The following is a 25,611-nucleotide window of genomic DNA, read 5'->3' as shown; positions in this document are numbered from 1 at the left end:
CACTGTCAAGTTGACAACATAACACGCCAACTCTTAAACGTATAGAAGAAAAAGGGATGCAGTGCTTTGCTGTTACTTGTTAGCAAGACAAGAACTAGATAATAACATCAGGAAGTTTTAATTAAGAAAAAAATAGCAAGGGATAAGGAAGTAAGTTAGCTATGCTAAGCTTGACTTTGACAACTTTAACTTATAGGTGAGCTGCAGAATTCTGTGTTTTGGTTCAGTTAAAAAAATAAAATAAAAAAGGTCACCTAAACACCATCTGACAGATCATCAGCAGAGTGGCATTTGAATGGGCTAATCAACCACCGCACTGTTAGCTTAGCTAATAGCAGCGGTAGCTAATCCACCTCAGTGATCTCTTACAAATAATCACATAATAAAGATTTAATTGGAAACCTGCCCATCTGCTCACCTTTCCGTCGTAGATGATGAGCAGCGAGGAAGAGTAGAAGCGGTAGGACGCCTGCCTCTCTAGCACCACCTTCAGGCTGCGGAGTTTATTCAGCATCGGCTCAAAGAGGTCCCGCCTCAGGTGCTTCCCGTTGTCCAGGAACTGGTGGAGCGCCTGGCGGAAGCCTTCGGTCGACAGGCTGCGCCCGTAGTACTTGTTCCTGCAGAGGTAGTGGCCGGTACTCAGCTGGTACACCTGCAGGGGGAGAGGGCGACGTTTAGATAATTCATCACCAAATCACTCTGCAGAGAGTAACACTGGCTGCAGCTCTGCGAGGTTTTAAAGGTGAACTTTAATGCTTCCTTGAACAAGTTAGGATCGGTCTAAACAAAACATGCTCATTACGTTTTAGCACAACATCATTCTTAGAAAATAAGATTGTAATCTGCTCACTTCTGCCTATACTGAGCTGTTTTAGGGTGATCTGTCATCCTAAAACAAAACACTTGTGTTTTCCAGCAGCCATTGTACAGCACATGCAGCTCAGCCTGGGTCGCTCAACAATCAGAAGGTTTTTTGAAATGGCTCATTTTCCAGACTCCAGAAAACATTAACTTATTGCCAAAAACCCCCAGCTGGGTGGGTTCTTTTAAGCGCTTGGGCTGTTTTTTTTAGAAGCAGCAGAAACCCAAATAGAGGAACAAAAATGTGAAAAATGTAAATTTAAGGAAGTAATTCCCCAAAACAAGCTGGAAACTGAATAAAACTTGAACGTAACGTTTTAAATTTAAGCTATTCTGTCCACTTTTCTGCAGCTGAGTGAAGCGTGACGTTGGGTTAATGAAAGATGGACTGATGGGAGTTTCTGCTGCTGCATCCTGATGCGCTTCCTTCGCCGTTCTACCTGCATGCCACACACTCTGACGCCCAGCGTCGCCGAAGTGCTCTGCGCGCATTTCTTCATCTGCCGGGCCGCCTTCTCCTCCGTGGCGTCGTCGCCGTGCTGCCGGGTTCCCATCTTCAGGTCCAGGATGCAGGGGAAGGAGAAGTGGTGGACGACATTCTCCAGCAGCAGGAACTCTGGTTGAGACGCCGCAGTTATGGAATAAAACCTGGAGGATTTTTACAAAACCTGGAGGATTTTTACAAAACCTGGAGGATTTCACCGACTGACTCGGATCTAGTTTTAAGAATGTCAGTTGGAAAAATACACAAATATATTTGACCTAGAGAGAAATAAAAGATTTCTGCTTTCTTTCACAACAAAAGTTGGGATTTACAGGCTAGAAAATTTCAGCTGATTCCAATATTCGATATTTATACGTCCGTTATGAGCAATGCCTGATATTTACTGATATTATATGAATTTGTCAACCATTTCGACACCCTGAAAAAACAACCAAGCAAGTTTTACTAATTGAATTAATGCTGATGTGTTAAAAAAAAAAATCAGCCAATCCTGATGTAAATTGTCTAAATCTTCATTTAAGTATATTTAAAATGTTGATAGATGAGAGTTTTTTTTCTTCAAATTTTGCTCCTTCAAATTAAGGGACATGAGGTTTTATAGTTTTTAATAACTTGTGGGTAAAAACAAATGTTTAAAAATGAAGTTAAGAGAATTTTTGTCTTCTAAGCTGGTAAATTATCTGTTTTTCTGTTTTTAACTGTATGAATATATTCGACTTCCAAAAATATTGGCTTATGTCATTTTATGCCAAAAGTTATTTTTTTTGTAGCTTAAATAAAATTCAGGTATTAAAAAAGTCATAGTCTTAGAAAGATAACACAATATTTTTCATAATTTTTGGTTTAACTTGTCTTTTTAAGAAGTTCTGTTAAAAGAAGCTAAAAAAGGATTACAATCCAGTTGTTGAAGATTCTATGATTCCAAATATTCATGCAGATTTATGTATTTATTTGCACTAGTTAATGATTGTGAGTTCATTGCAAAATGTTCACTAAAAAAGTGGTGGTAAAAAAACAAAACAAAACAAAACAAAACGGCACCACCGGGTTAAAGTGACGCCAACTCCCACCTGCAGGTGGCAGCATTTCTTACTTATACTAACCTGCTGCCTCAGCCTCAGTTATGGTCCATGATTGATATGGTAACAAAAAGCGACCTATTTTAGTTTAATCTGCCTGTTTGTTGTTGTTTTTTTTCTTATATTTGTATATGTAGTTTTTGGAAGGGGTCTAATGAGAAAAAGTACTGCAGAAGTTCCAGCAAACATTTCTAAAGTAGCACCACAAAATCTGTAATTCTGATTAGGGGGGGAAAAAAAATCACAAAGATTATTATGAAATCCTGGAGGAACTGCAAAACAAAAAGACTCCATGAAGCCCCTGTGCTTTGAGTTGCTGCGATGCGATTGGCCGAGTGAAACAGGTGATTCCACAGCTGAGTGCAGGATGAAGGATACTGAAGAGCTTGCGGTCCTTGGACTCGGATCTCATGCGGCTGAGCTGCTGCTTGTGGCACACCAGGCTCCAGGGGTTGAAGCTGATCTTCTCCGAGGCCAAGTCGCTGTTACAGTCCAGCATCTGGAACGGGACGTCCGAGAGGACCTTTGTGTCCAGCCGGGGACTCTTCAGTTCTGTGAAACTGAAGCAGGAAAGCAGGTTGTTAACGTAAAGAGTTATCGTGATTTAATGAACCGTCGTTCATTCCAGGAAAGAACGACAGTCAATATATTGCACATCTTGTGAATATTTTTTATCATTGTTATCAGTAGCTGCGCTTCCATTAACAATATAGACATGTTGCATGTTATTGTTTACATCCGGAAATTTCGCGTAATTTTTAATTGAACCGAAACACAGAATTCTGCAGCACATCTACATGTTAAGTTTGTCAAAGTCAAGCTAGCGTAACTGAGCTACTTTCCTCTCCTCGCTATTTTTTTGATAATTAAAACTTTTTCCTTATCTTGCTATATAGTTGTCATAGTGTTGACAACTATATGAAGCACCAACTTCATTTTTCTTTTATACATCACACATACATTCAAGATTTAGCGCGTTATATTGGCAACTTAGCAGCTAAAACCAATGCTAGTCGTCACCAGCGAGCAGCTTTTTGCCCTCCAGCTGGGAGGTGGAGGGCGGATCTTAAACATGTGACGTTATGCTGCCACTAGTCTATAATTGAGCAATTTGACATTTCTAAAATCAGCGCGCTTAATGAATGAGGCGATTTTTTTTCGTTGTATCGAAATTGGTTTATTTTGCAAAATTGCAATGGAAACACTTTTTTTGCTTCATGAGTCACACGATCAACAACAGTTACTACTGGTGGAAAATGGATGACGACGGTGCGGCATTTTCTAATTACTTACAGCATGAGCAAACTCAAGAAAAGAAAAGCAACTAAAACGAGGGAAAACTCTCCTGCAGTGTTTCTTATTTAATTGAAACGCCGCAATAACAAAAGTGTTTTTGTGACATGATCAGAATATTTGTAAAGTTTTGCAATGGAAGTGCAGCTCGGTGATGAAGTGGACAGGTTGTTACTTGTCGGAGCAGTCGGTGTCATGCGGCTCCCTCCACTCGGCCCGCTCCTCCTTGTATTCGGAGGAGGAGGAGGATCGGCGGAGGCTGCGCCGGGACTGCTTCCGCCTCGGCTGCTCCCTCTCCGGGGGGTCCCGCTCCTCCTGCTCCCCCGTCACGCCCTCCGTGTTGTCCAAGTAGGGGTACGCCACCAGGTTGATGTAGCCGTCGGAGTCGCCTTCGAAGCACACCAGGACCACGCCTGACGGACAGAACCAGACAGAGACGATCAGAAACAGGCGTTCAACCGGTTTTAATGCTGCTGAGCTACTTTTGCTAGTTTGGCAGAAAGTACTACAGTAAATATCACCGATATTCATCTCATCGTTACCCAGGGGTGGGAGACTAGTTGTGATGCACTTGTATTGTTTATATGTCAGATAGGATCAAGGCGAGAGCGAGTCCTACGCTTGTGGCTTGTTTATTGTTGTCATAGCAACCCCATTGTCTGCCAAGATGGCTGTCAGCTACGAGTGTGACGTCACAAGAACTTTTCCGCAAGTTATAGGAGCTCATTTAAAGCAAATCAGTTTTTAATATTGATGACTTGTAGATTATTTAACTTATAACAAGACATTTTTCCATGTTTCAAGTGAAATAATCTGCCAGAGTAACTAGAACTTTTTCATCAATATTCAGAACTATTGACTTAAGACAGACTCTTAAATCTCCAGACAAACACAACCGAACGTCTGGCTTTCAGAGCTGCGTCTCAGTTTAAACTGCGAATTTGTCCCATTAAAGCTGCTGTGACTCTTATTTCAAGTGGAATAAGATATTTGCAGTGGAAACTAGACCAAAACTACTCGGTAAGATTTTGTGTTTTTGCAGTCCATTGTTTATAAAAGTGCTGCAGATCCTCAGTGTGATTAGACGTTTATTCAAATCTGGCATATTTTCCTAACCTGGACTGAGTGTCGGGTAATGCGCTCGGCCACAGAGGCAAAAATAAACAAAACAAACCATTAAGTCTTCCTGCTTCAGATCTAATTTTCCTATTTATTTCCAGAGAAACCAGCAGGAAGCTCCCTCTGTTCATAATAACGTCACAATAAAAGTCAGCTCAGCTTCTCTTTCGTGTAATTAATCTAACTTTCCACCTGCCAGCATCTTCTGCAGAGGCGCCTCCATCTGCAGAACCACTGAGCAGCGCGATGTTTCATCAGATAGTGTCAGAAAATATGTGGGCAAAACAACCTTGACTGCTTGGAGAAGTTGCTCCTGGGCAGCTGTCTGTCTGCCGTTATTTAATCAGCGGGACAATGGCAGCAGGCAGGGATCCAAGGCTAAATATAGGCTGGCTGGGCGGCCGTCAACAGAGGGGAGGACTGGTGGGAACGCAGACCCACCGGAGAAAATATCCCCTAACGGAGTCAGACCTGCAGAGGGAGTCTGTTTCCATTCAAATATACCTGAACTCAACTTCCCTGACTCAGATATTAGAGAGCTCCCAGAAGGATTTTTTTCTATCCACGCAATAAAATCTGCAAACACAAATATTTCTCCATAGTTTTCGCTACAATAGCAGCTCTGATTGGTTCTTTCTCTTGACTTCTGCTCATTTCTTTTATTTCAGTCGCTGGATGCAATTATTCCCTCTGGCCTGGATGCTGTGCACCTTGGGAGCATTTTTGCTCCTAGTTTTTAACTTTTAGACAACTACGATGTGTAACCATGGTAACAAGGTACTGTTTTTACAAATGAGAGCAGCTAATTAGAATCTAAAAACTCAAAATAACACCCGAACTTTGACCCCAAATCCCAGAGGAGTTGAGAAAAAAACAATGTTGATGGATGCAGAGCGGGAGGAACCATCAGAGGTCGTGACCTCATTTCCAGCAGAGTTCCACCCAAACGGCTGGACAGATTAAAAACGAGGAGCAGCAAAAGCAAATGAGGTGGATTAGCAGCTGTCATGTTATCGGACTTCAGTTCTTAGCTTGATATTTTGTGTTATTTGTGTGATAAAGCTGATGATTTAAAAAAAAAAAAAAAAGTTTTCACATTTTGAAATTCATCAGAACCGGAAGAAAAATTAATTTTATCACTGATCTGTATCTAATCAAATGTATTGATATTTATTGATGATGTCATGGATCCAAATGTGGAGAAAATGGTAAAAGTAGCAATCCTGAAAATACTTTTAGCTTTGAGATGTTGCCGCTGTCAGGATAAGACTTTGTTCACGACATAATGAGAGGTTTGAGAATCCCTGCTTCACCAGCAGACTAAAGGTTTTTCCTTTTGCATCCTGTGGGAACAGGAAGTGCTCCAGCTGCGCCAACATGTCCGTGCTTCTTGTTCATTTTCTCTAAAGGCCTTTCAGTCCCTCCCAGGGACATAACCTCACCAAACTGCATGCATTATTTCAGATGATTATGGAGTAATTCCTCCAAACACAACCGAACGTCTGGCTTTCAGAGCTGCGTCTCAGTTTAAACTGTGAATTTGTCCCATTAAAGCTGCTGTGATTTATTCCAACAAAGAGCTCAAAGTGTGGAAACAAACTGGTTTCCACAGTTTGTGTCGCGTCCTGGTTTTGGGACTGATTGCAGCAGGTTGATGGTTTCCTCTCTGTCTGCCGTGGCGCTGCTGGGCGACGTGTGCAGCTGACAGTTTGGGCTCTCTGGGTCCGGCTGGACCGTCACAACAAGCTGCCAGGTTCCTGCTTTCACCTCATCTATCAGCCCAACTCAAACTCTGAACATTATACACCCTCTTTTTTCTTTCAACACACCCCAGTGTTTAAGATCATGAGCAAAAACAAAGAGAAAAAATTTGAAAAAATTAAAAGGGAACCATTATGCAAAATTTACATTTTGCACATTTTTGCACTTCCAGTTTGGTCTCTTCTGCTTCTAAAAACAACCCAAGCACTTAAAAAAACCACCAAACCGATTCTGGTGTCTGGAAAACAAGCCATTTCAAAAATCTCTCGAACCTCGAGTCACACTTTGCCATTGCCTAGCAACCCAGTCCGTTACCTAGCAACCGTAGCAGAGTTCCAGCACGTTTGGTCAGCTGGTTTTAGCGCTGCTTGCGCTGTACAGTGGCTGCTGAAAAAAACAAATGTTTTCTTGTTGACTTGCCGTCCAGAAACCACTTGCTGCGTTACTGTTGGTTGAGCAGGAGGTCCCACTGATGCTTTTCAAAACTATACAGTTGGATAATTGCTTGTATGTATGCAGTCATTTTTATGTTTGATTACAAACGTTGATTTGGGGGCGTGGCCAGCAGCAGATTATTTGGTTTTAAAGTGACAGGACGCCCTAAAACAGCTCAAAATACACAAAGCTGAGCAGAATAAAATCTCCATCTGAAAACAATCTTGTGCAAAAAAATTGTTTTTATGAACATGTTTTGTTTTGTATATATCTATCCTAACCTGTTCAAGGAAGTAAAACAGGCCAGCTTTAAAGAAAAGAGCCATAAAAAGCGCGTCTTCTTTTAACAGACTGATTAATAAGACGCCTGCTCCATCAACCATGAAGTGTTTCTTCTAACACAGGGAACAGGACCAACGGCGTCTGCGTTTGTTCGGGTCTGTTTCTACGTCATCAGGCTGTCAGGCAGATCCAGCAGCGGCCGCTGATGGAGAACAGAGCCGCTACGTCTCCTCTTCCACTAAACATCCGGATCTCCTTCCTCCTCAGCGTCACTCTGCCTCTCCAGCCGTTTGGCAGGGAGATATTCTGAGCTGAGCGAATGTTACTGGACCTCAGAGAGACTTACTAAATTAGTTGATGATTATTTTCATCATTGATTAATCACAATTAATCCGATTAATCGTCTCAGCTCCAGCAATGTGCTTGAGATGGGGTCTGGCGGTTCTGATCCGAAACATCAGAGAGCGGCGACTGACCTTTATACTCGGGAGTGAACTCCTTCATCTCAGGAGGCAGAGACTCATAGAAGCGCTGCTCTCTGCTGATCAGAGGCTTACACACAGTGTGGTCATCGTACCGCATCATGCTGCTGTGACCCCCCACCTGCAACACACACACAGAGACACACACACACACACACATACACACACAGAGACACACACACATGAAAAGCTGCCAGGCATCCTGGATTTACTGAAGTAAACAAAGAACTGCAAAAACACAAAATCTTACGAAGTATTTTTAGTTTAGTTTCTAGTGCAAATCTTAAAAAACTTGAATTAACTTAGAAACAGCTTTTTAGCGAGACACAGGCGTTTGTTTTAAAGGCGACGTTACTTCCTGGAACATGTCAGGAGAGATATAAACATGTTCATCATGATTCTGGGATAATGAGATTTCAGTCTGGTCAGTTCTGCCTCTTTTGAGCTGTTTTAGGGCGTCCTGTCACTTTAAATCCAAAGTGAGGTAAAACCAGCTGACCAAACATGCTGGAGCTCTGCTGGGGTTGCTAGGTAACGTGACATTAGATTCAGAAAGGTTTTGAAACGGTTCATCTTCTAGACACCAAAAAACATTTACTTATTTGGATGGTATTTTTTAAAGTGTTTTTAGACGCATCACATGTTGCCTTTAGGTTAATAATTCCTTAACATTGATTTTAAAAAAAAGTACTAAATTCACTGGCTGGGAAAAATGTCGTGTTTTAAGTGAAATCATCTGATGATGGAACTAAAACTTTTTCATCAATATTAAGGAATTATTGGCTTAAGACAAGCTGCTATATCTTAATAAAAAGTTACTTATAAGTTAGTTGTGTTTTATGTGTCTTAATTCAAGTATTAAGATATTTGCACTAGAAACTAAACTGATTTGGTAAGATTTTAGTTTTTGCAGTGTAAAAGTCAGGTTCTTGGTATTCAGGGCTTTTTGCCGGGTCCGGCCCACCTGGTGAACGAAGGGCTCCAGAGAAACGCCTCCATCTTGTGGTTTAGGTACCGCCCCTCCCCCGGTCACCGGCCCCTGTTGCTTACTGTCCATGCTGTTGGGTGGAGGGAGGCACATGGCTCCTGGCGGACGCACCGCAATTCCTGCTGACGAGGAGGACAACATCAAACGATGAAGGCCGATCCGTTTAGAGCAGGTCGCGGCCGGGTCTTACCCTGAACATGGGCTCGGGAGGGGTCGGCGCAGGGCACCACGGGCTGCTGGGAGCGCACGCCGGCCCCGGGGGGAGGCGGCGCCAGACCGAATAGCCACTTAATGAAGCGTCTAATGAGATTCCAAACCGCCACCAACAGAATCCTGATGCGCTGAAGTTGGGCCCTGGGGGACAGGATGAGGAGGAACCGCAGGGTGTCAGTCAGTGGGGGGTCGCCGCCGCGCACTGCAAGGACAGAAAGTGACACAAAGCAGAGACTCAGTGACTCGTATCAGAGAGGCGTTCTCTTTTCTGGTTCCCTAAAAGCTAAAACACTGTGTCCTAAAAACAGAAGGAGGCCAAACACGGTTCCTAGGGACCGCCAGATCCAATTAACCGTTTTCTAATGAAAGAGTAGAAAACAGTCCAGCTTCCAGTCGTAGCCTGGAGGAAGACATGTTGACACGTTTAACCGGGGCGGGACGATAAATCAATCTCATCGATTAATCACTTTTTCTGGTTTTTAGTGTTTGGAAAATCTGTATTTTTTTCTCATCATTGACCTCCTTGGGTTTCCAAAGTTCAGAGTGATGTTAGCACGCCGTGGGCCGCCATCTTGTTTTAGTTTCCATCTATTTGGACTTTGAATTCATGTCTATGGCAAAATATTAGGGCCAGGCTGAGATGTTTTATTTTTAATTCCAAGTAGAAAAGCATCAAAATTAACAGAAATAAAAGTTTGAAAACATGATTCTGAGTGCAAATAATCCACGTAATATACTACAAGTACTTAAAATAAATAAAAGTTTCAATAATTTTCTAACTTACTTAGAAAATTAATGGGGATGCAACTACAAATAATTTTAGTAATCAATTATAGATTTTCAAAAATTCAGACGTTCCACAGAATTTTAATTTAAAAACTTACATGCATTTGTAGAATATTAGAAATACAATAAAATATTTCTATATAACTAAATAACTAAAGAATTAAATATATTTTTTTAAAATAACAAAATAAACATTTTATTGCCTAAAATGCGGCACCAACATTCCTTTTAGTGAAACTAAATCGTGTGACGCTAAATCGATACATCTTAAGAATAAAACATTAGTTACAAAATGTGTTTTTATCTTAAATGCAAAATATAGACATATTTTGTACATTTTGGCTTAATCACTGCTCTGAACATGTTCTTTCAGCAAATGGCCTTTTTCAGTGTGTATGCCACAGTTAATCGATTAGTTGACGATTATTTTAATTAATCGTTTCAGTTCATATTTTCACAGTTTCTTGTTGCAGAACTTAAGAACCCACAGAGTCCTGATGTCAACCAACATCTCAGACGGCCCGGAGGAGTTAAAGCAATTAGATCCACCAGAACCAGGACCAGAACCAGCAGTGCATGAGGTGAACGACCTTGTGAAAGGACGGGAATGACCCAGTCCAGCGCGTCGCCACGGTAACAAACGCTTTAACACAAACACGACTCTTCACAGGGTGCAGAAATATAACCGCAGCGGAAAAACTCCTGTCGGATCTTAAGTCACAATCTAACCTTGACCAAGCGTGACCGACCACACACACACACACACACACACAGAAACCCGGTCTTTCCCATGAGCAATGCATTTCAGTTAGAGGAGCGATCTGTGAACATCGGGTCACATCTGCTCCGGGATCAGCAGAACCTCTGAGTCGTGACCTTCAAGGAGCCGCCGTTTATTTTACCGATCTGAAACGTGTTAGCTTGACAAAACAGCAGCACTGCAACTAATGATCAACTGGTAATCGATGAATCTTTTGATTACTCTCAGGGTTAAATCTGATTAAAAATATTGGCACATTCTGCAGATTTTTATTTTACCACTTAAGCCTTTTTAATACAATATTAGAAATGTTTATAAAGATTAAGAAAAAAATGAACCGTAAACAATCTGCATGGAGAGCAGCAGCAGGACCTGCACTGCATGCTGGCTCACTATTTAAGTTTGATCCGTTCAGGTTCTCTGGGCCTGATATACAGGTCCTTCTCAAAAAATTTGCATATTGTGATAAAGTTAATTATTTTCCTAAATGTAATGATAAAAATTCAACTGTCATGCATTTTAGATTCATTGCACACGAGCTGAAATATTTCAGGTCTTTTATTGTTTTAATACTGATGATTTTGGCAAACAGCTCATGAAAACCCAAAATTCGTCTCAAAAAATTAGCATATTTCATCCGACCAATAAAAGAAAAGTGTTTTAATACCAAAAAAGTCAACCTTAAAACAATTATGTTCAGTTATGCATCAATACTTGGTCAGGAATCCTTTTGCAGCATTCAATGCAGCATGGAGGCCATCAGCCTGTGGCTCTGCTGAGGTGTCATGGAGCCCAGGATGCTTAGATGGCTTTAAGCTCATCCAGAGTTTTGGGTCTTGCGTCTCTCAACTTTCTCTTCACAATATCCCACAGATTGTCTATGGGGTTCAGGTCAGGAGAGTTGGCAGGCCAACAGTAGCACCATGGTCAGTATACCAGTGGTTTTCTCACTGTGAGCAGGTCGTGTTGAAAAATGAAATCTTCATCTCCATAAAGCTTTTCAGCAGATGGAAGCATGAAGTTCTCCAAAACCTCCTGATAGCTGCTGCATTGACCTGCCCTTGATAAAACACAGTGGACCAACACCAGCAGCTGACATGGCTCCCCAGACCATCACTGACTGTGGGTACTGAACACAGGACTTCTGGCCTTCTGGCATTTCCTTCTCTCCAGTCTTCCTCCAGACTCTGGCACCTTGATTTGACATGCGAAATTTGCTTTCATCCGAAAAAAGTACTTTGGACCACTGAGCAACAGTCCAGTGCTGCTTCTCTGTAGCCCAGGTCAGGAGCTTCTGCCACCGTTTCTGGTTCAACAGTGGCTTGACCTTTGACCTGGGGAGTGCAGCACCTGTAGCCCATTTCCTGCACATGCCTGTGCACAGTGGCTCTGGATGTTTCTACTCCAGACTCAGTCCACTGCTTCCCCCACGGTCTGGAATCTGACCTTCTCCACCATCTTCCTCAGGGTCCGGTCACCTCGTCTCGTTGTGCAGCGTTTCCTGCCACACTTCTTCCTTCCAACTGAGGTGCCTTGATTCAGCACTCTGGGAACAGCCTATTGGTTCAGTCTTTCTGTGTCTCACCCTCTTGCTTGTCAATGATGGCCTTCTGTCTGACCCACAGTCTGACCCATGGTTGCGGTTTTGAGTAATGAACCAGGCTGGGAGTTTTTAAAAGCCTCAGGAATCTTTTAGAGTTACTTTATTGATTCAGATGATCAGGTTAGCTGCTCGTTCAGAGAACCTTTTCATGATATGCTAATTTTTTGAGACGGGGATTTTGGGTTTTCATGAGCTGTTTGCCAAAATCATCAGTAGTAAAACAATAAAAGACCTGAAATGTTTCAGTTGGTGTGCAATGAATCTAAAATATATGACAGTTTAATTTTTATCATTACATTATGAAAAATAATGAACTTTATCACAATATGCTAATTATTTGAGAAGGACCTGTATAAGTGCTTCCTGTTTAATGCAGCTTAAAAATCTGCTTTCAGCAACAAGAGGTGGTCCAGTAACGATCAAACCAGCAGGAGAAAATCTCGTTGTTTCAATGGAAATAATGATTTTATTCATCTAGCAGCTGGGAAGGAGCAGGACGATATTAACACCATCGTATCATTTTTTTATTTATTGTGATACATTTCTTATGATAAGAATTTTGATTTATTGTTATCACAATAAATTCCCATTAATGATGTTTAAAACCTCCTGAAGCTGTGCGTAGTTTTGGGCTTGTTAGTTTTACTATTTTCTCCCATGTTTCTATCAATACATTTGAAAATATAATTAAATGCAGTTACTGTGTACAGTTTATAACACAAATCTCACTTCTTTACGTGACTGGAGTCCTTAAGAAGAGTATTATAAATGGGAATGCTTTGGAAGAGCAGGATTTGTGTTTGTGGGGCTTTAATTCCTGAATCAGTTATTTAGTTGCTTAAAAAAAGAAGTAAATAAATAATTTTATTGTTATTTTTATCATTATAAAACTTAAGTCCACATGGCCCAATTCTAATTAATGCTGTTTAGTTCTTTATTTATTGTAAATCGTGTCGTCGTCATGGCCCATGAATGTGTGAGTTGTGATTCTGTCTAAAAGTCCCACAACTTATTGTATGACTACGAAAGCTTTATTTAAAATTTCTTCCATTTTGCGTTGACATAAAATTACATTTCTGTTGCCATTGTGATAACAAAACTGAACTTATTGCTTCATTGCTGTCATCTTTAGATAACTGTGGCCGTGACTGAACAGCGCGGCAGTCAGAGTCCCACAAACACAAACATTGATCTGCAGAAACATTCCCACATGGAACAGGTTACATAAAGACGTGAGTTATGTCACCCAGCTGCACGCAGTGGCTGCATTTAACCGATTTATTGGTACTGTCATGGAAGAAACGGTGGAGAAAACGGTAAAAAATAATCAACAATACAGTCAGTTTTATTTTTAAAATATCATCCATTAGAATTTATCGCTACAATAAACGGAAATTGTTACTAGGGACGCAAGTTATCAGTGAACTTTCTTAAAAACCCGACATTTCCCGTTTTATCAGGAGGGAAAACAGCCTTTCCATAAAGGGCTACAGTTTTCATGTGCTGAATTTAAAAAAAGACGCACATCGTTATATTTTAACATTTTATGTATGTCAGCTGGGTTAGACACAGACTGAATAAACAGAAAGGTTTGGTTTTCTCCTGTTATTAAACTTAGAAAACCCTCAAAATCAATGGAGCTTATTGGCATCATGTATTTTCATGTCACGACAGTTTTTTTTGCATTTTGTCCTTTGAATTGCCGTCATCATCACATCCTCACCGTCTTTAAAAAATCTGTAATCTTTGGTCGAAAAGTTGACGCTGCCTTTAAGCTAATAACTTAATGATCTCGTCATGCGTTTATATTTCTAAGCAGAACCGCTGTTAGAGATTTTTTGGTATTATCATTTTTGTTATTACTTTAGTTCATATTCAGTCTAATGTCAATCAGTAGTTAATCAACGTTCAGTCTAATGTGAGTCAGTAAATGACGTGATGCGAATACTTTTTGATTGTTCTGTTGAATATCTATCTGTGTTCCTGTGAACTGATTGTTCCCTCCGGAGTTCGCTCTCAAGGGAAAGAGCTAGATGACCCGTGTGTTAGATAGAGCTCGCCGCCCGTCTTATTGTTTATCTCTTCTGACTTTGTTTTCCCAAATAAAAGGCCTGCTCAAGCAGAGTGAGTGACTCTGTGAACGACTCGGAGGAGCCGTTTGCTGAGCCTTCTCCTTTTGCAAAAGCTTGGTCATAAAATTCATATATGTTGTCTGTGGTTCTTTTAATGAAGGTTCGAAAGGAAAAAACACCTATCAACCGCATAAACTGAATTTTTTATCCCACAACAGACTCCGTTTGGACCGCTTCCCTTTCCTGTTCTGGTATGGCCCCGCCATCTTTGTTTCTGTGTCAACTGGCCCTGCTTGAGGACGACCAGCAGCGCCCTCTGATGGATGGGAGAAGCTCCAAATGGTTAATCTTTTCCATTCCTAGTTGTTACATACGTTTTCAACCGATACGATACATTTTCTTGTCTTTGTTGAGCTTTAGCCAGCGTTCTGCCATTCTCTGAATGCTTTAGCATCACAGCCACTGAAACATAAATCATCAGGGTAGGTTTGGAGTCTCTCCAACTGGGTAAACATGTTATTGTTATGAGAGGCATAAATATAGCATCCTTGCAATAATTGGACACACTGAAATTACAGCGATGATTGGAGTTGGATATGTTATGCAGCAGTAGTGAGCAGATCTATTATGCAGAATTGGTACCAGTGCAAAACATGCATCTATTTTTTTATGCTGCTAAGGATTAAATGAGGCTGATGACTCACTACTTTCATTGGTCCAGGGGTTTGCAAAGAATTAAAACAGTCAATTAATTTTACAATTAATTTTTCTATAATAATGAATTAGCAATAACCCACTGAACCAAGGAAGAAGAGAGACTAACATGTCAATGCCTTTATTTACACCATATGAACACATATTCTCTGAAAAATCAATTACATTTCTGGATTTGATGTTTTAAAACTGAACTTTGCTTGTAAACAGAATCAGGACAGCTGTTAAAATAAGAGCAGATCAATCAGGGAGCCGCAATATGTCCCAACTGCTTAAAGGAAGAATGTACCGCCTGATTCAGCAGCCAGAGCTACTAAATTATCAGTGTGTGTGTGTGTGTGTGTGTGTGTGTGTGGAGCCCTCGTTGTTTATGGGTTTCTGTGTCTCTGAGGAATTGATGGAGTGACAGGTGTGTGTCCGGGCTGCTGGAGAGCAAAGGGACGTCCTTTCATGTGTGTTAACCCAACACACACTGGACCATTTCAAAAATCCAACTGACCTCAAACACATCAGGAGATGATCTCTCCTACTGCTGTAATCTTCATCCAAATACTTTTCCACAAATCATTTTTCTCTCCTCCGTTAAAGTTAAAATAGAAACAGTCCATCAGGTTTTTATTAAACCATGATTTGTTGCTTGGTCTAAACCAACAATGCCAAAAGTCCTCAAGGGTTTTGGTTCCTTCTCTGGCTCAACACTGGAAGAACTTCTTAACTCTAAGTTATTTGTGAAAAACTCACCTATTTGTTTCTGTTGAGTACATTTAAAATATCTGTAAGTAAATGCAGTCCAGGAAATGCCCAGACGCATCGCTCTTGATTGGCTGCCGTTTGTAAAGCAGCCAATCTAGGCGCTCCATTCTTTTCCCATGGCACTGATTGGCTGAACCCCAAAGAGTGGAGATCATAAGACTGCAAATGTTAGCTTCTGCGGTAGCGCCAAGACTATTTTCACTGTGCTTATTAAGGCATATTAAGGAATAATTTAAACAGGCAGCTAAAAGCATTTTTAGACGAGTTCTCAGCTGTTCGCAGGCCGATGTGAACACCATGGGGTCCACTACGTTTACATCTTTGCTTTTTATTAAAAAAGCTTGAAGAACAGCAAACTGCACCTTTCAGGGTGTTTTGCTGCCTGGTAGTCTAAAATGCTCTGTCCAGGGACCAAAATTGCAACATTCATTACATTTTGAGCTGCTCTGTATAAAACCAACCAAACTAATTGAAAAACCTGTTCTCCTCCTTGCCTGTGGGGGCGCTGCACCAAGAACCACTGAAGGAAACAACAGAAAAACCTCTGAAGAAGACACTGAACGCAACTTCGTTCTTCGTTCGTTTAGCAGTTGTAGGATTTCTCTTTTGTCTTTGGTTAAAAAGAAGAATAAAAAAATGAGCCATTTTTCCTGTTAGCGCTAAACTAACGCATTTGTTTTGGTTGTATTTACCCAGAATGCCCTGCGCTGTAGTCCACTTCCTGCTTTAAGAGTGGTTTTCGGTCCGCTTGGCGTTCACATATGCATTCAAACCGAACCAGAGTTCACTTCAACCAAACCGAGACCAGAGGTTTGTAGTCGGAGCAGATTTTGCTTTTTTGATCTGGTGACGCGTTCACACCTCCCCACATGAACCAAACTTTCCAGACAAATGGAGTGCAGTGTTTCCTCTAAGTTTATCTGATGAAGAAGGAAGAGGGGTCAGGTTTTTCTGATGCTCTGAGATGTGTTGCTACTTCACGTTGATGTGATGTTTTCCTTCTGGTAAACTTTCCCTGCTTTTGGCTCCATAGCTGATTGAGAATATTCCTGAATGCAGCAGAAAACATTTCCTGGTTGTTCTCCAGCTCCACAAGTCATTAGGAAATATTTAAGCAGTTGTAGGATTTCTCTTGTCCAGCAGCGGACCGAACTGGGCTGGTGTGAATGAACAGTTAAAGAGATGCTTAGAGTAGCAGACGATCAGTTAATGACGTATTTGACAGGAAAAACTCTCCCTCTCTCTTTACTCCTTCAGGTTTTATTTAGTTTTTCACAAACTGCAGCCAAATGTTGCATCAACTTCTGTTAAAACAAAATTAATGCCATCTGTAGACCTAAATATCCTCTTATTTCATCATATTTTACTTTTATTTACCCATTCCTTGATGTTTTTTTTTCCCAACCAAATTAAATCTAAAAAATAATCACAGTCGTTTAGCCAGGCCACAGAAAACCACCTTTCTGTCTTCGACGCTCTACAAAAAGTCTTCAGCATTATTAACCTCTTGTTCCTCAGTACTCTGACCACCAGGCCAACAAACAAGCAAAGGTAAAAACAACGTCACGTCTAATCTGACCCCCCATGTCCTTCTTGGTGTGGTGAGCAACCTGATCAGACAGCCAATCAGCTTAGAGGATCTGTGTGAGCATATCTTACATCATCAGCAATCACCAGGACAAAGCCGCCGGTCCGCTTCAGCTCTGCAACGCTGACAGACTGATTAAGCAGCTATTTCAAACCGACTGACCACAGGGCTGGGTGTGTGTGTGTGTGTGTGTTTGGGAATCCTCCGTCCTTCACTAAGTCACAGATGAGAGAGCCAATTAGGGACTTCCAGAAATATCCAAGAGTTGAAGTAAACAACAGTTTTAGTGTTTTTGGAAGTGAACGTTTTCAGAGGACAAATCATCAGTTTTTAAATTATAATTTTCTTACACCCTTGTCCCTCAGTGGGGTCAGGAGGTGCTGGTGCCTCTCCAGCAAATGTTTCGGGTGAGAGGCGGGGTCACCTGGACAGGTCGCCAGTCCATCACAGGGCAACACAGAGACGGACAGGACAAGCAACCAGGCTCACACTCACTAAGGAGAATTTAGAGAGACCAATTAACCTGATAGTCATGTTTTTGGACTGTGGGAGGAAGCTGGAGAACCGGAGAGAGCCCACCATGCACACTCCACGCAGAAAGACCCCGGGCCGGGAATCGAACCCAGAACCTTTTTGCTGGAAGGCAACAGTGCTACCTAGTGCACCACTGTGCATCCCACAAATGATTATTATTATTATTATGCTTAATAAATAAACCACATGTGAAGTTCTGTCCGGATTCCACTGTAGGAATCCAGAAATGTGCATTATTTCATCAGCATCACCTGAAGGACTGAAACTGCAGCAGAGACGGTTTTCTATTTTCGTCGGACTGACTCTGTGAAGAGGTTCGCTGAGGCGGTGCAGGTGTTCAGTACGTCAGAGGAAGAACTTTTCTACTCCTTAAACTCATTTTTGGAGCAAAGCAGGACAGGTTTGACGTCAGCTTTCAGTAAATGACAAAAACCAGAAGAAAAAACATGCAGGACTTCTGCCCATTCATCGCTCAGGGCAGAAGTTAAGGAACGAAGATTTCTGTTCCCACAGGATTCTATAACATGAAACATTTTTTGTTTTTTCTGTATTTTATTGAACGCACCAAGTTCCAATTAAAATTACAGCAATGCAAACAATAAATGTTCAAAGGAGTGGGTAGAAGTATAACCTTATTAAAACCCAGCCCTTCTCATCACAAAATGATCCTATTTATACGTTTTGTTTCATTCTACTTTCAGATTCCTGCAATTTCTTTTTGTCTCAACTAGCCCTTATTTTAATTTAGTTTACAGAGAATTAATAATTCCTTTTATTTGCAGTTTCTGTTTTTTTATTTTGGATATTTAAAATGTTTTCCAGTGTTAAATGTTCATCAGAATTTAAGGTTTACTGATCGTAGAGCATGTGTACCTGCAGTATCATGTCGTTACCTTTGCACTCCTTGATAATGGTCTCAAAACAACAATATGATCGTTCATTGCAATAACTTCTGGGATAATTTAGTGTCCAGCAAATTTTGTTACTGTGACAGGCCATGTCACCAGGTGACTCAGAACCACCGATCACTGCACAGACGCTCAGAACAGATAAATGTGCCAAAACTTTCTCCAGCTGAACAGAAACAAAACTGAAGTTATTTTCTTTGGACCTAAAAAGGGGCGATCGAGACAGCTTCAGTTTTAGAGGACTAATGTTCCAGCGACATCTAGAGAAACTCATCCATGCGTTTATCTTCAGTTGCAATGACAACTACAGCAGCGTCTTCACAGGTCTGACTAAAGAAATCAATCCTGCAGCTGCAGCTGATCCAGAACGCTGCTGCTGCTGGCGTTCTGACTAAAACCAGGAAGGTGGAGCACATCACCCAGTTCTACAGTCCTTCACTGAGAGAACAGACTTTAAAATACTGTTGGTAGTTTATAAGTCACTGAACGGCTTAGCACCAGAATACATTACGCATTTTGTCCATACTACCCTGTAAAAATACAAAATCTTAACACGTAATTTTGTCCAGTTTCTAGTCCAAATATTTTGGTACACTTGAAATAAGACACAACTAACTTAAAGAGAACTTTTCAGCAAGAAATATGAGCTTGTTTTACATCTAATTCCTTAATATTTGTGGAAAAGTACTAGTTTCATTTCATTATTTCACTTATAACAAGACATTTTTCCCATGTTATAAGTGAAATAATCTGCCAATGGATTAAGTACTTTTTAAAAATGAATATTAAGAAATTATTGACTTTATACAAGCTCCTATTTCTTACTGAAAAGTTGCTTGTAAGTTAGTTTAGTCTTGTTTCATATATTTCTAACATCTGTAAATAGAAAATACAGGAACTGAGAAAAATCTAAAGACAACAGAGGAAGAAATAAATACGGCAAAAGAAAAATAAAACTACCGAAATGACAAATCAAGATTTTGGAAGACAGTTTTGGGAAAAAGATGCAACACTTTTGAGGTGCCATCCATCCCAAACTCATGTCTTTTAAGTTTTAAAAATAAAAAAAAATTAAAAAACGTAAGACAAACACAGCTGCTGCTGCTGGGTCCCCTGACACAATCCAACAGCTGCTGAGTGATACACACAGAAAACCAGGAGAACAATGTGTCCCGTTAACCTTCGCCTGGGAGGGGAGACAGACCACATCAGCTACAACACACACACACACACACACACACACACACACACACACACACACACACACACACACACACACACACACACACACACACACACACACACACACAGCCTCTTTTGACACCACAGACCTGAGCCAGCAGCCACAGCGCCCAGCATGTCAGTCTGTCTTCTTTAAATGAGAAACATTCACATCACAAATCAGCTCTCATGGCAGAAAAGAGCTGCTGGTTCCGTCTCCAGATAAATTATTCTGCTTTTAACCTGAAGAATCACCTTTTCAGCTAAATAAAGAAGAAAACTGAAGAAACATCAATGACAACCTCACAGACGACATGCTCACTTCTCTGGTACAGATGGAAATAATCGCTGCACTGAGTCCCAGAAATCTATCAACGACTGTTTAGATACATCATGAAGTCATAACATTAGGAGAATAAAGACACAAAATTCTGAGAAAAAAGTTGTTATATTAGAAAAAAACAGTTATTAATGTCTGATGTGACCAGCTTGGTGGCTCTGCGGTCGTTTGTACAATAATTACGATGTGTGGAAAGATGAAATTATGTTATTAAACTAACACTAGTTTATAACTTCACACGATGCTCAACATTCCTCATTTTATCGCCGCGCTAAGATTCACCTAGCAGTTAAATCACTACTTTATCTTCTTAATATTACTTCTTCATTCTGTTATAACTTCATTCTCATAGTTTTAAAAAACGAAATTAACTTTGTTTGGTTCCAATATTACAAATGACTGCGTATATTTTGAAAAAAACAACCAGAGTGATTTGCTGAGACGTCACATCAGAGCTCATTCGCTCCATTAAAGCTTTTTTCTAATTAATGCCACTTTTTTCCTCCTACTTTTACAACTTACTCTCTTAATTTGAAACTATTTTAATCTGGCTCTAATACTCTGTTGTACAAATCTCCATTGCATTACATGCAGCTTGTTGATAAGTGTCACAGTAACGGACCCTCACAGGTGAGCCAGGTGATGGGACCCAACCTGCTGGCGGTCTGACAGATCAGGAAGCATCAGAACGACGGGTGAAGAAGAGAAAATTGTGGGAAATCTCATATTGTCATTACAGCTTCTAATAACGGCTACTGTTTGTTTTGATTAAGTTATTTTTCAGTTAATTAAAAGGATTTTATTTCGAACTACGCACACAGAAACTTAACGGTTTTATGTGCCTCGTTTGAATCATAATCAGTTTTAATTCAAAGTGTTTTTATAATGTAATAATGGCTTGTATTGATTTTCTGTTTAGCCTGTTTGGTTTAATGCAGAGGTTCCCAAACTGTGGGGCGCGCCCCCTAGGGGGGGCGCCGTGCCATTGCAGGGAAGCCGTCTGGATGAAAAAAAAACATGAACGCTGTATGCGCTGGGTTTTTACCTTAGAATGGCCAACTCTCTGTTATTCCTGTCAATTTGATACAGTAGGGGCTTCCACACTTCCCATATCTGTGTCCTCTGTCACTTTTATCAGCAGTTAAAACTGTTTAATCCGTTGTTAACATGTGGTAACCTGTTTTTCCGAGCCGCCTTCAAACGCAACATGAGCGCTACGACGCTCGCTCTGGGTTTACACCTGTGCAGCAGTGAAGGAGACCTGCTGCTGCTGAGCAGAGCTACACAGGTGTGTTAGAATCATGGCAGCAAACCAGCAAAACGCAAAAAACTTTTCAGTTTTTCCCCTAAATTAACCGACTGAGCTGAGTAAAGCTGCTGGATGCAGGTAATGTTAGCTAAAAGATGACTAGCTAACATCAATACAGCACCTTAAGCTTAACAAGTAGCCTGTAGGCTGTCTATGTTCAGCTACGTACATTCATTTTTCCCCAAAGAAAAGTCGATTCCCCCCCACCCGTTTTTAGAGACAGGGAGTCTCTAAGCCCCCCCCCTCACACACGTCATTCAACCAGACAGCTATTTGTAATCCATAGGGGGGGGGCAGAAAAGGTTTGGGAACCACTGGTTTAATGAAAGTTTTCCTGCTTGAGGTTTGCATGTTCTCCATGTCCGAGTCTCTCTGGGTACTCCGCTTCCTCCCACAGTCCAATAACGTGACTGCTGGGTTAACTGGTCTCTCATATTCAGGGTCTCAACTAGAACTGTTGCAATAAACAATAAATCAATTAATGGCACAATAAATTAAAACAAACTCAATCATTTCCATTTGCATGATTTATTGTTTTTCCTCTTGGATGAAAAGTTTTCAGTCTTTTTAACTAGCCCTTTTTTGGAAAGACAATTTTGTTTACAGAGACTTTATAACTCATTTTATTTATTGTTTCTGCTGCTTTGTTTATTTTGGATATTTAAAATGTCTTCCAGTTCCAGTGTTAAACGTTCATTAGAATTTAAAGTTTATTGGTCTTTGAGAATTAGTTTTTATTATGCCACTACCATTATATTACTTCAAAGTGGTCTCAAAACAATATTATCGTTTATCAAATATTTCTGGGACAATTTACCGTCCAGCAGAATTAATTATTGTGACATAGACAGTGGCTGGATGTTTGGAATCATTTAGATACATATATCATCTATTAAATATAATTAAAAGAGAATGAAGTAAAATTGATATTTTCTGGACATTAAAACACACAGGCCCGGCTTTAACCAATAAATATGTCTAAACATTAAACAGGGAAACCAGGACAAAGACAGACAGCTCATCTCCATTCAGGAGATTTAAATAAAATATAAAAACATTCAAGTGGTTTTTTTTTTCTGCCTTATCAGGAAGTAACTGGGAGAAACTTTACAAACATCTAAGCCTCACAGTTCAGCCTTTGAAAACTTCTGCAATAATCAGATGCGTCATCCGCCATATTTGTTTTGAAACAGTAGCAAAATATAAAATAAAACAAAATAAGAAATACTACAAGAGGACGGTTGTCAGGCGCGAATAAAAAAACCCACCAGAAGGATGGTGGCAGGAGACGGGACATATGGAGACAGCTCAGCGGGAGTCCGAGTCATTATTTCCAAAACGCTCCACTTTTCTGGCTTGAATACAAACTAAGTTTCAGAAAAATAACGTTCCGGACAATGACTGACTACACAGAGCTTAAAATATCCACTAGCTTTGGATGTTTTCCCTGGATTTCTAGAGAAATGTCTGGTAAATAATAAGCAAATCATCCTTGTCCTCTCCTCCTAATGCTGTGATGCCGTCTTGAATAACCAAAACAAGCCGTCTGAGAGGGGAGAGGTTATTAAAATAGAATATCTGGCGGTATGCTGCAGCCACAAAAGCCACTGCATCCTGTTTAAAGCTTCCAGTCGCTCCCAGTGCGAGCTGATAGCTGCCACTGCCTATTTAATAAAACGATCATTCATAAAGCAGCATGACTAGGCAGCCCTGCATTAAGACAACACATTCAGCATAATTCAAGCCGTCTAATCAAACAAATATCATCAAACGGCTGATTTTCAGACGTCAGAAAATCTGAAGTAGAGCAAGTAAACAAGGAAGGAAACCTGAATGCGAGCAGGTGTCAAAACAAAACTTTAGCAAAAAAATATTTTCTTACGACGTGTAACCACCTACGTAACATGAAACCACACACAAAAATAAACGTTTTTGAATATTATTATTATTATTAGCAGAACTGCTTCTAAATCCATATAAATAATCCAAACACTTGAGATATTTTGTTTTTAAAAATCGAGCAAAATAAAGGTCTGCTTATTTTACTGATTATTTTTTGGTTGAGTTCTTCCTCCCGTTTCTGGAAGGATTTTTGATCCAACTTTTTGCCTTTTTACAGTTGTCATCATGCGTAACCATGGCAACAAGGTGTCGTTTTTTTTTTTTACATCTGGGAGAAGCGGATTAGCATCTAAAAACTCAAATAACACCTGAATTATCAACACAAATTCCAGAGGGGTTGAAAAGGAGGCTTCAAGGATGCAGAGCAGGAGGTTCAAGCATTTCCTCCATCAATCAAAGTTTCTCTGCCTGGCTTTCTAACCGTATATTCAGATAGCAAATGAGGTGGTTTAGCAATGATTGCCAACAACTGTTTGTGTCATCTGGGACATGTCGTGTCATCTCTTCATGAAAATGAATCTGTTTGCATGTCCTCACAGTGATACAGCAACAGTCTTCAATCAGAGGATTCTTCAGATTCATTGCATGACTGACTGCTACTGGAGGTCCTTCCTTGATGCCCACAGCATCACCATCCACTCGCTTCAAAGATACTTGGATGATAGCAATTAATTTTCTTTTGGGATAAATCAAAGTATTTTTCAATTTGAATGATTAACATAAATGTAAATAAACAAATTAAGTCAAGAAAATGTAGTAATTTATATAAAACCACAAAGGACTTGCATGATCAAAGACAATCTATTTTATATAAAGCTTATTTAAGCTAAAACGTCAGTGTTTAGATGTTTATAAAATGAACTGATAAAGTGCAAATGCAGATTTTACCCCAATTGTAACATATTGAAGCAAATACTGATTTATTCAAATCAATAAATTCCTATAAATAGTTAAATATGTGTTAGCAGGGCTGAGTCCCCGGGTGGTAAAACCTACCAACGCCTCTGGTCTTTGGTATAATCATATTTACACAGAGCTACACAGCAGCTTCCAGCGAATGAAACTTTAGGAGAGCCACCTCTATAAAAACAACAACATCTTAACTCCTGATCCAGAGGCTCGGCCATTACCCGCCAGCAGAAGGACTTACTGTCACATTACACGTTTATAGAGACAGGTATCAGTTAGCGTTAGCTGCCGAACTGGCCAGCTTCTTGACCTTAGCCTGACAACCAGCAAGAGAAATAAGTCGATCACTTTCAGCATTTAAATAAGCTTAGATTCAAAATAAAACATCACCTCGTTTTATACCATCGTCCCTCGTATTTCCACCTTCCTTAAGAGCAGCTCTGACCCTCAGGCTCGCCCGGAAAACACTGTCGTTACACAGAGTCTAGTTGCCGTTAAGTAGCCTCGCATGCTAACGGTGCTGGCTAACATCACGGACTGACGTTACGCAGCCTCTCCGGTTAGATTGCACCAAGCTGTCACAACAACAACACACCTTCAGGATCACGGGGAGCACGCTGGACGTCACTGAAGACAGGCGAGGTGGACCGGAGGAGCTCATCAATCTTGATCCTCGGTGCACTAACTCATTAACGACCGTTATTCCGGTTAGGGTTAACGCAGACTGTTTAGATTTTACAGTTCATTAAGACGACTCCGGCGCTTTGGCGCCACCTTCCTGCGGCACTGCCAAATACAAGAAACGGTGCCTTCACTTACATCAGAGGATTTATGCAACTTCACATGTCCACCATTTGAAAGATAGACAGTGTTATGGTACGGGGTATTATTTATGAGATTTAAAGCCATATTTTTACTGATGGTTATAATATTTACTTTCAAAGTCATAACATTAATGTTGAAATTGAAAACTGATATCCATTCGTCATTATGATGACGAAGGAATATCAAATTTTACGAAAGCTTTAATGCTGAAATTATGGCTTGTGTCTGATAGCTATTACATAGTTTATATCTTTCGCCTTTTAAATTTACCGCTGTATGATAAATTACTGTCATTAAAACAAAGTTAGCTTCAGCCTTGATATATCCCGAGTGTCAATGAATGCACCGTCATCAAATTTAAACGTCCAA

General features: G+C 40.5%; 1 protein-coding gene across 1 annotated transcript in view; it reads right to left on the bottom strand.

Annotated features, from left to right (window-relative positions):
• Nucleotides 1-24,978, bottom strand: part of ip6k1 (inositol hexakisphosphate kinase 1) — a 29,115-nt gene extending 4,137 nt beyond the window's left edge. Inside the window, 9 exon segments of the mRNA XM_081606793.1 lie at nt 419-652; nt 1,302-1,477; nt 2,824-3,005; nt 3,914-4,151; nt 7,812-7,938; nt 8,782-8,927; nt 8,996-9,220; nt 24,808-24,867; nt 24,870-24,978. Of these exon segments, the coding sequence (XP_081462919.1) occupies nt 419-652; nt 1,302-1,477; nt 2,824-3,005; nt 3,914-4,151; nt 7,812-7,938; nt 8,782-8,927; nt 8,996-9,220; nt 24,808-24,867; nt 24,870-24,948 (1,467 nt within the window). The 5' untranslated portion in view covers nt 24,949-24,978.
• Nucleotides 24,979-25,611: the final 633 nt, after the last annotated feature.

Source organism: Poecilia reticulata, chromosome 5, assembly GCF_904066995.2.
Source record: "Poecilia reticulata chromosome 5, P_reticulata-male-v2, whole genome shotgun sequence".
Lineage (NCBI taxonomy): Eukaryota > Metazoa > Chordata > Actinopteri > Cyprinodontiformes > Poeciliidae > Poecilia > Poecilia reticulata.
The sequence above is the reverse complement of the archived record's forward strand: the minus strand, read 5'-3'. Positions and strand labels throughout refer to the sequence as shown.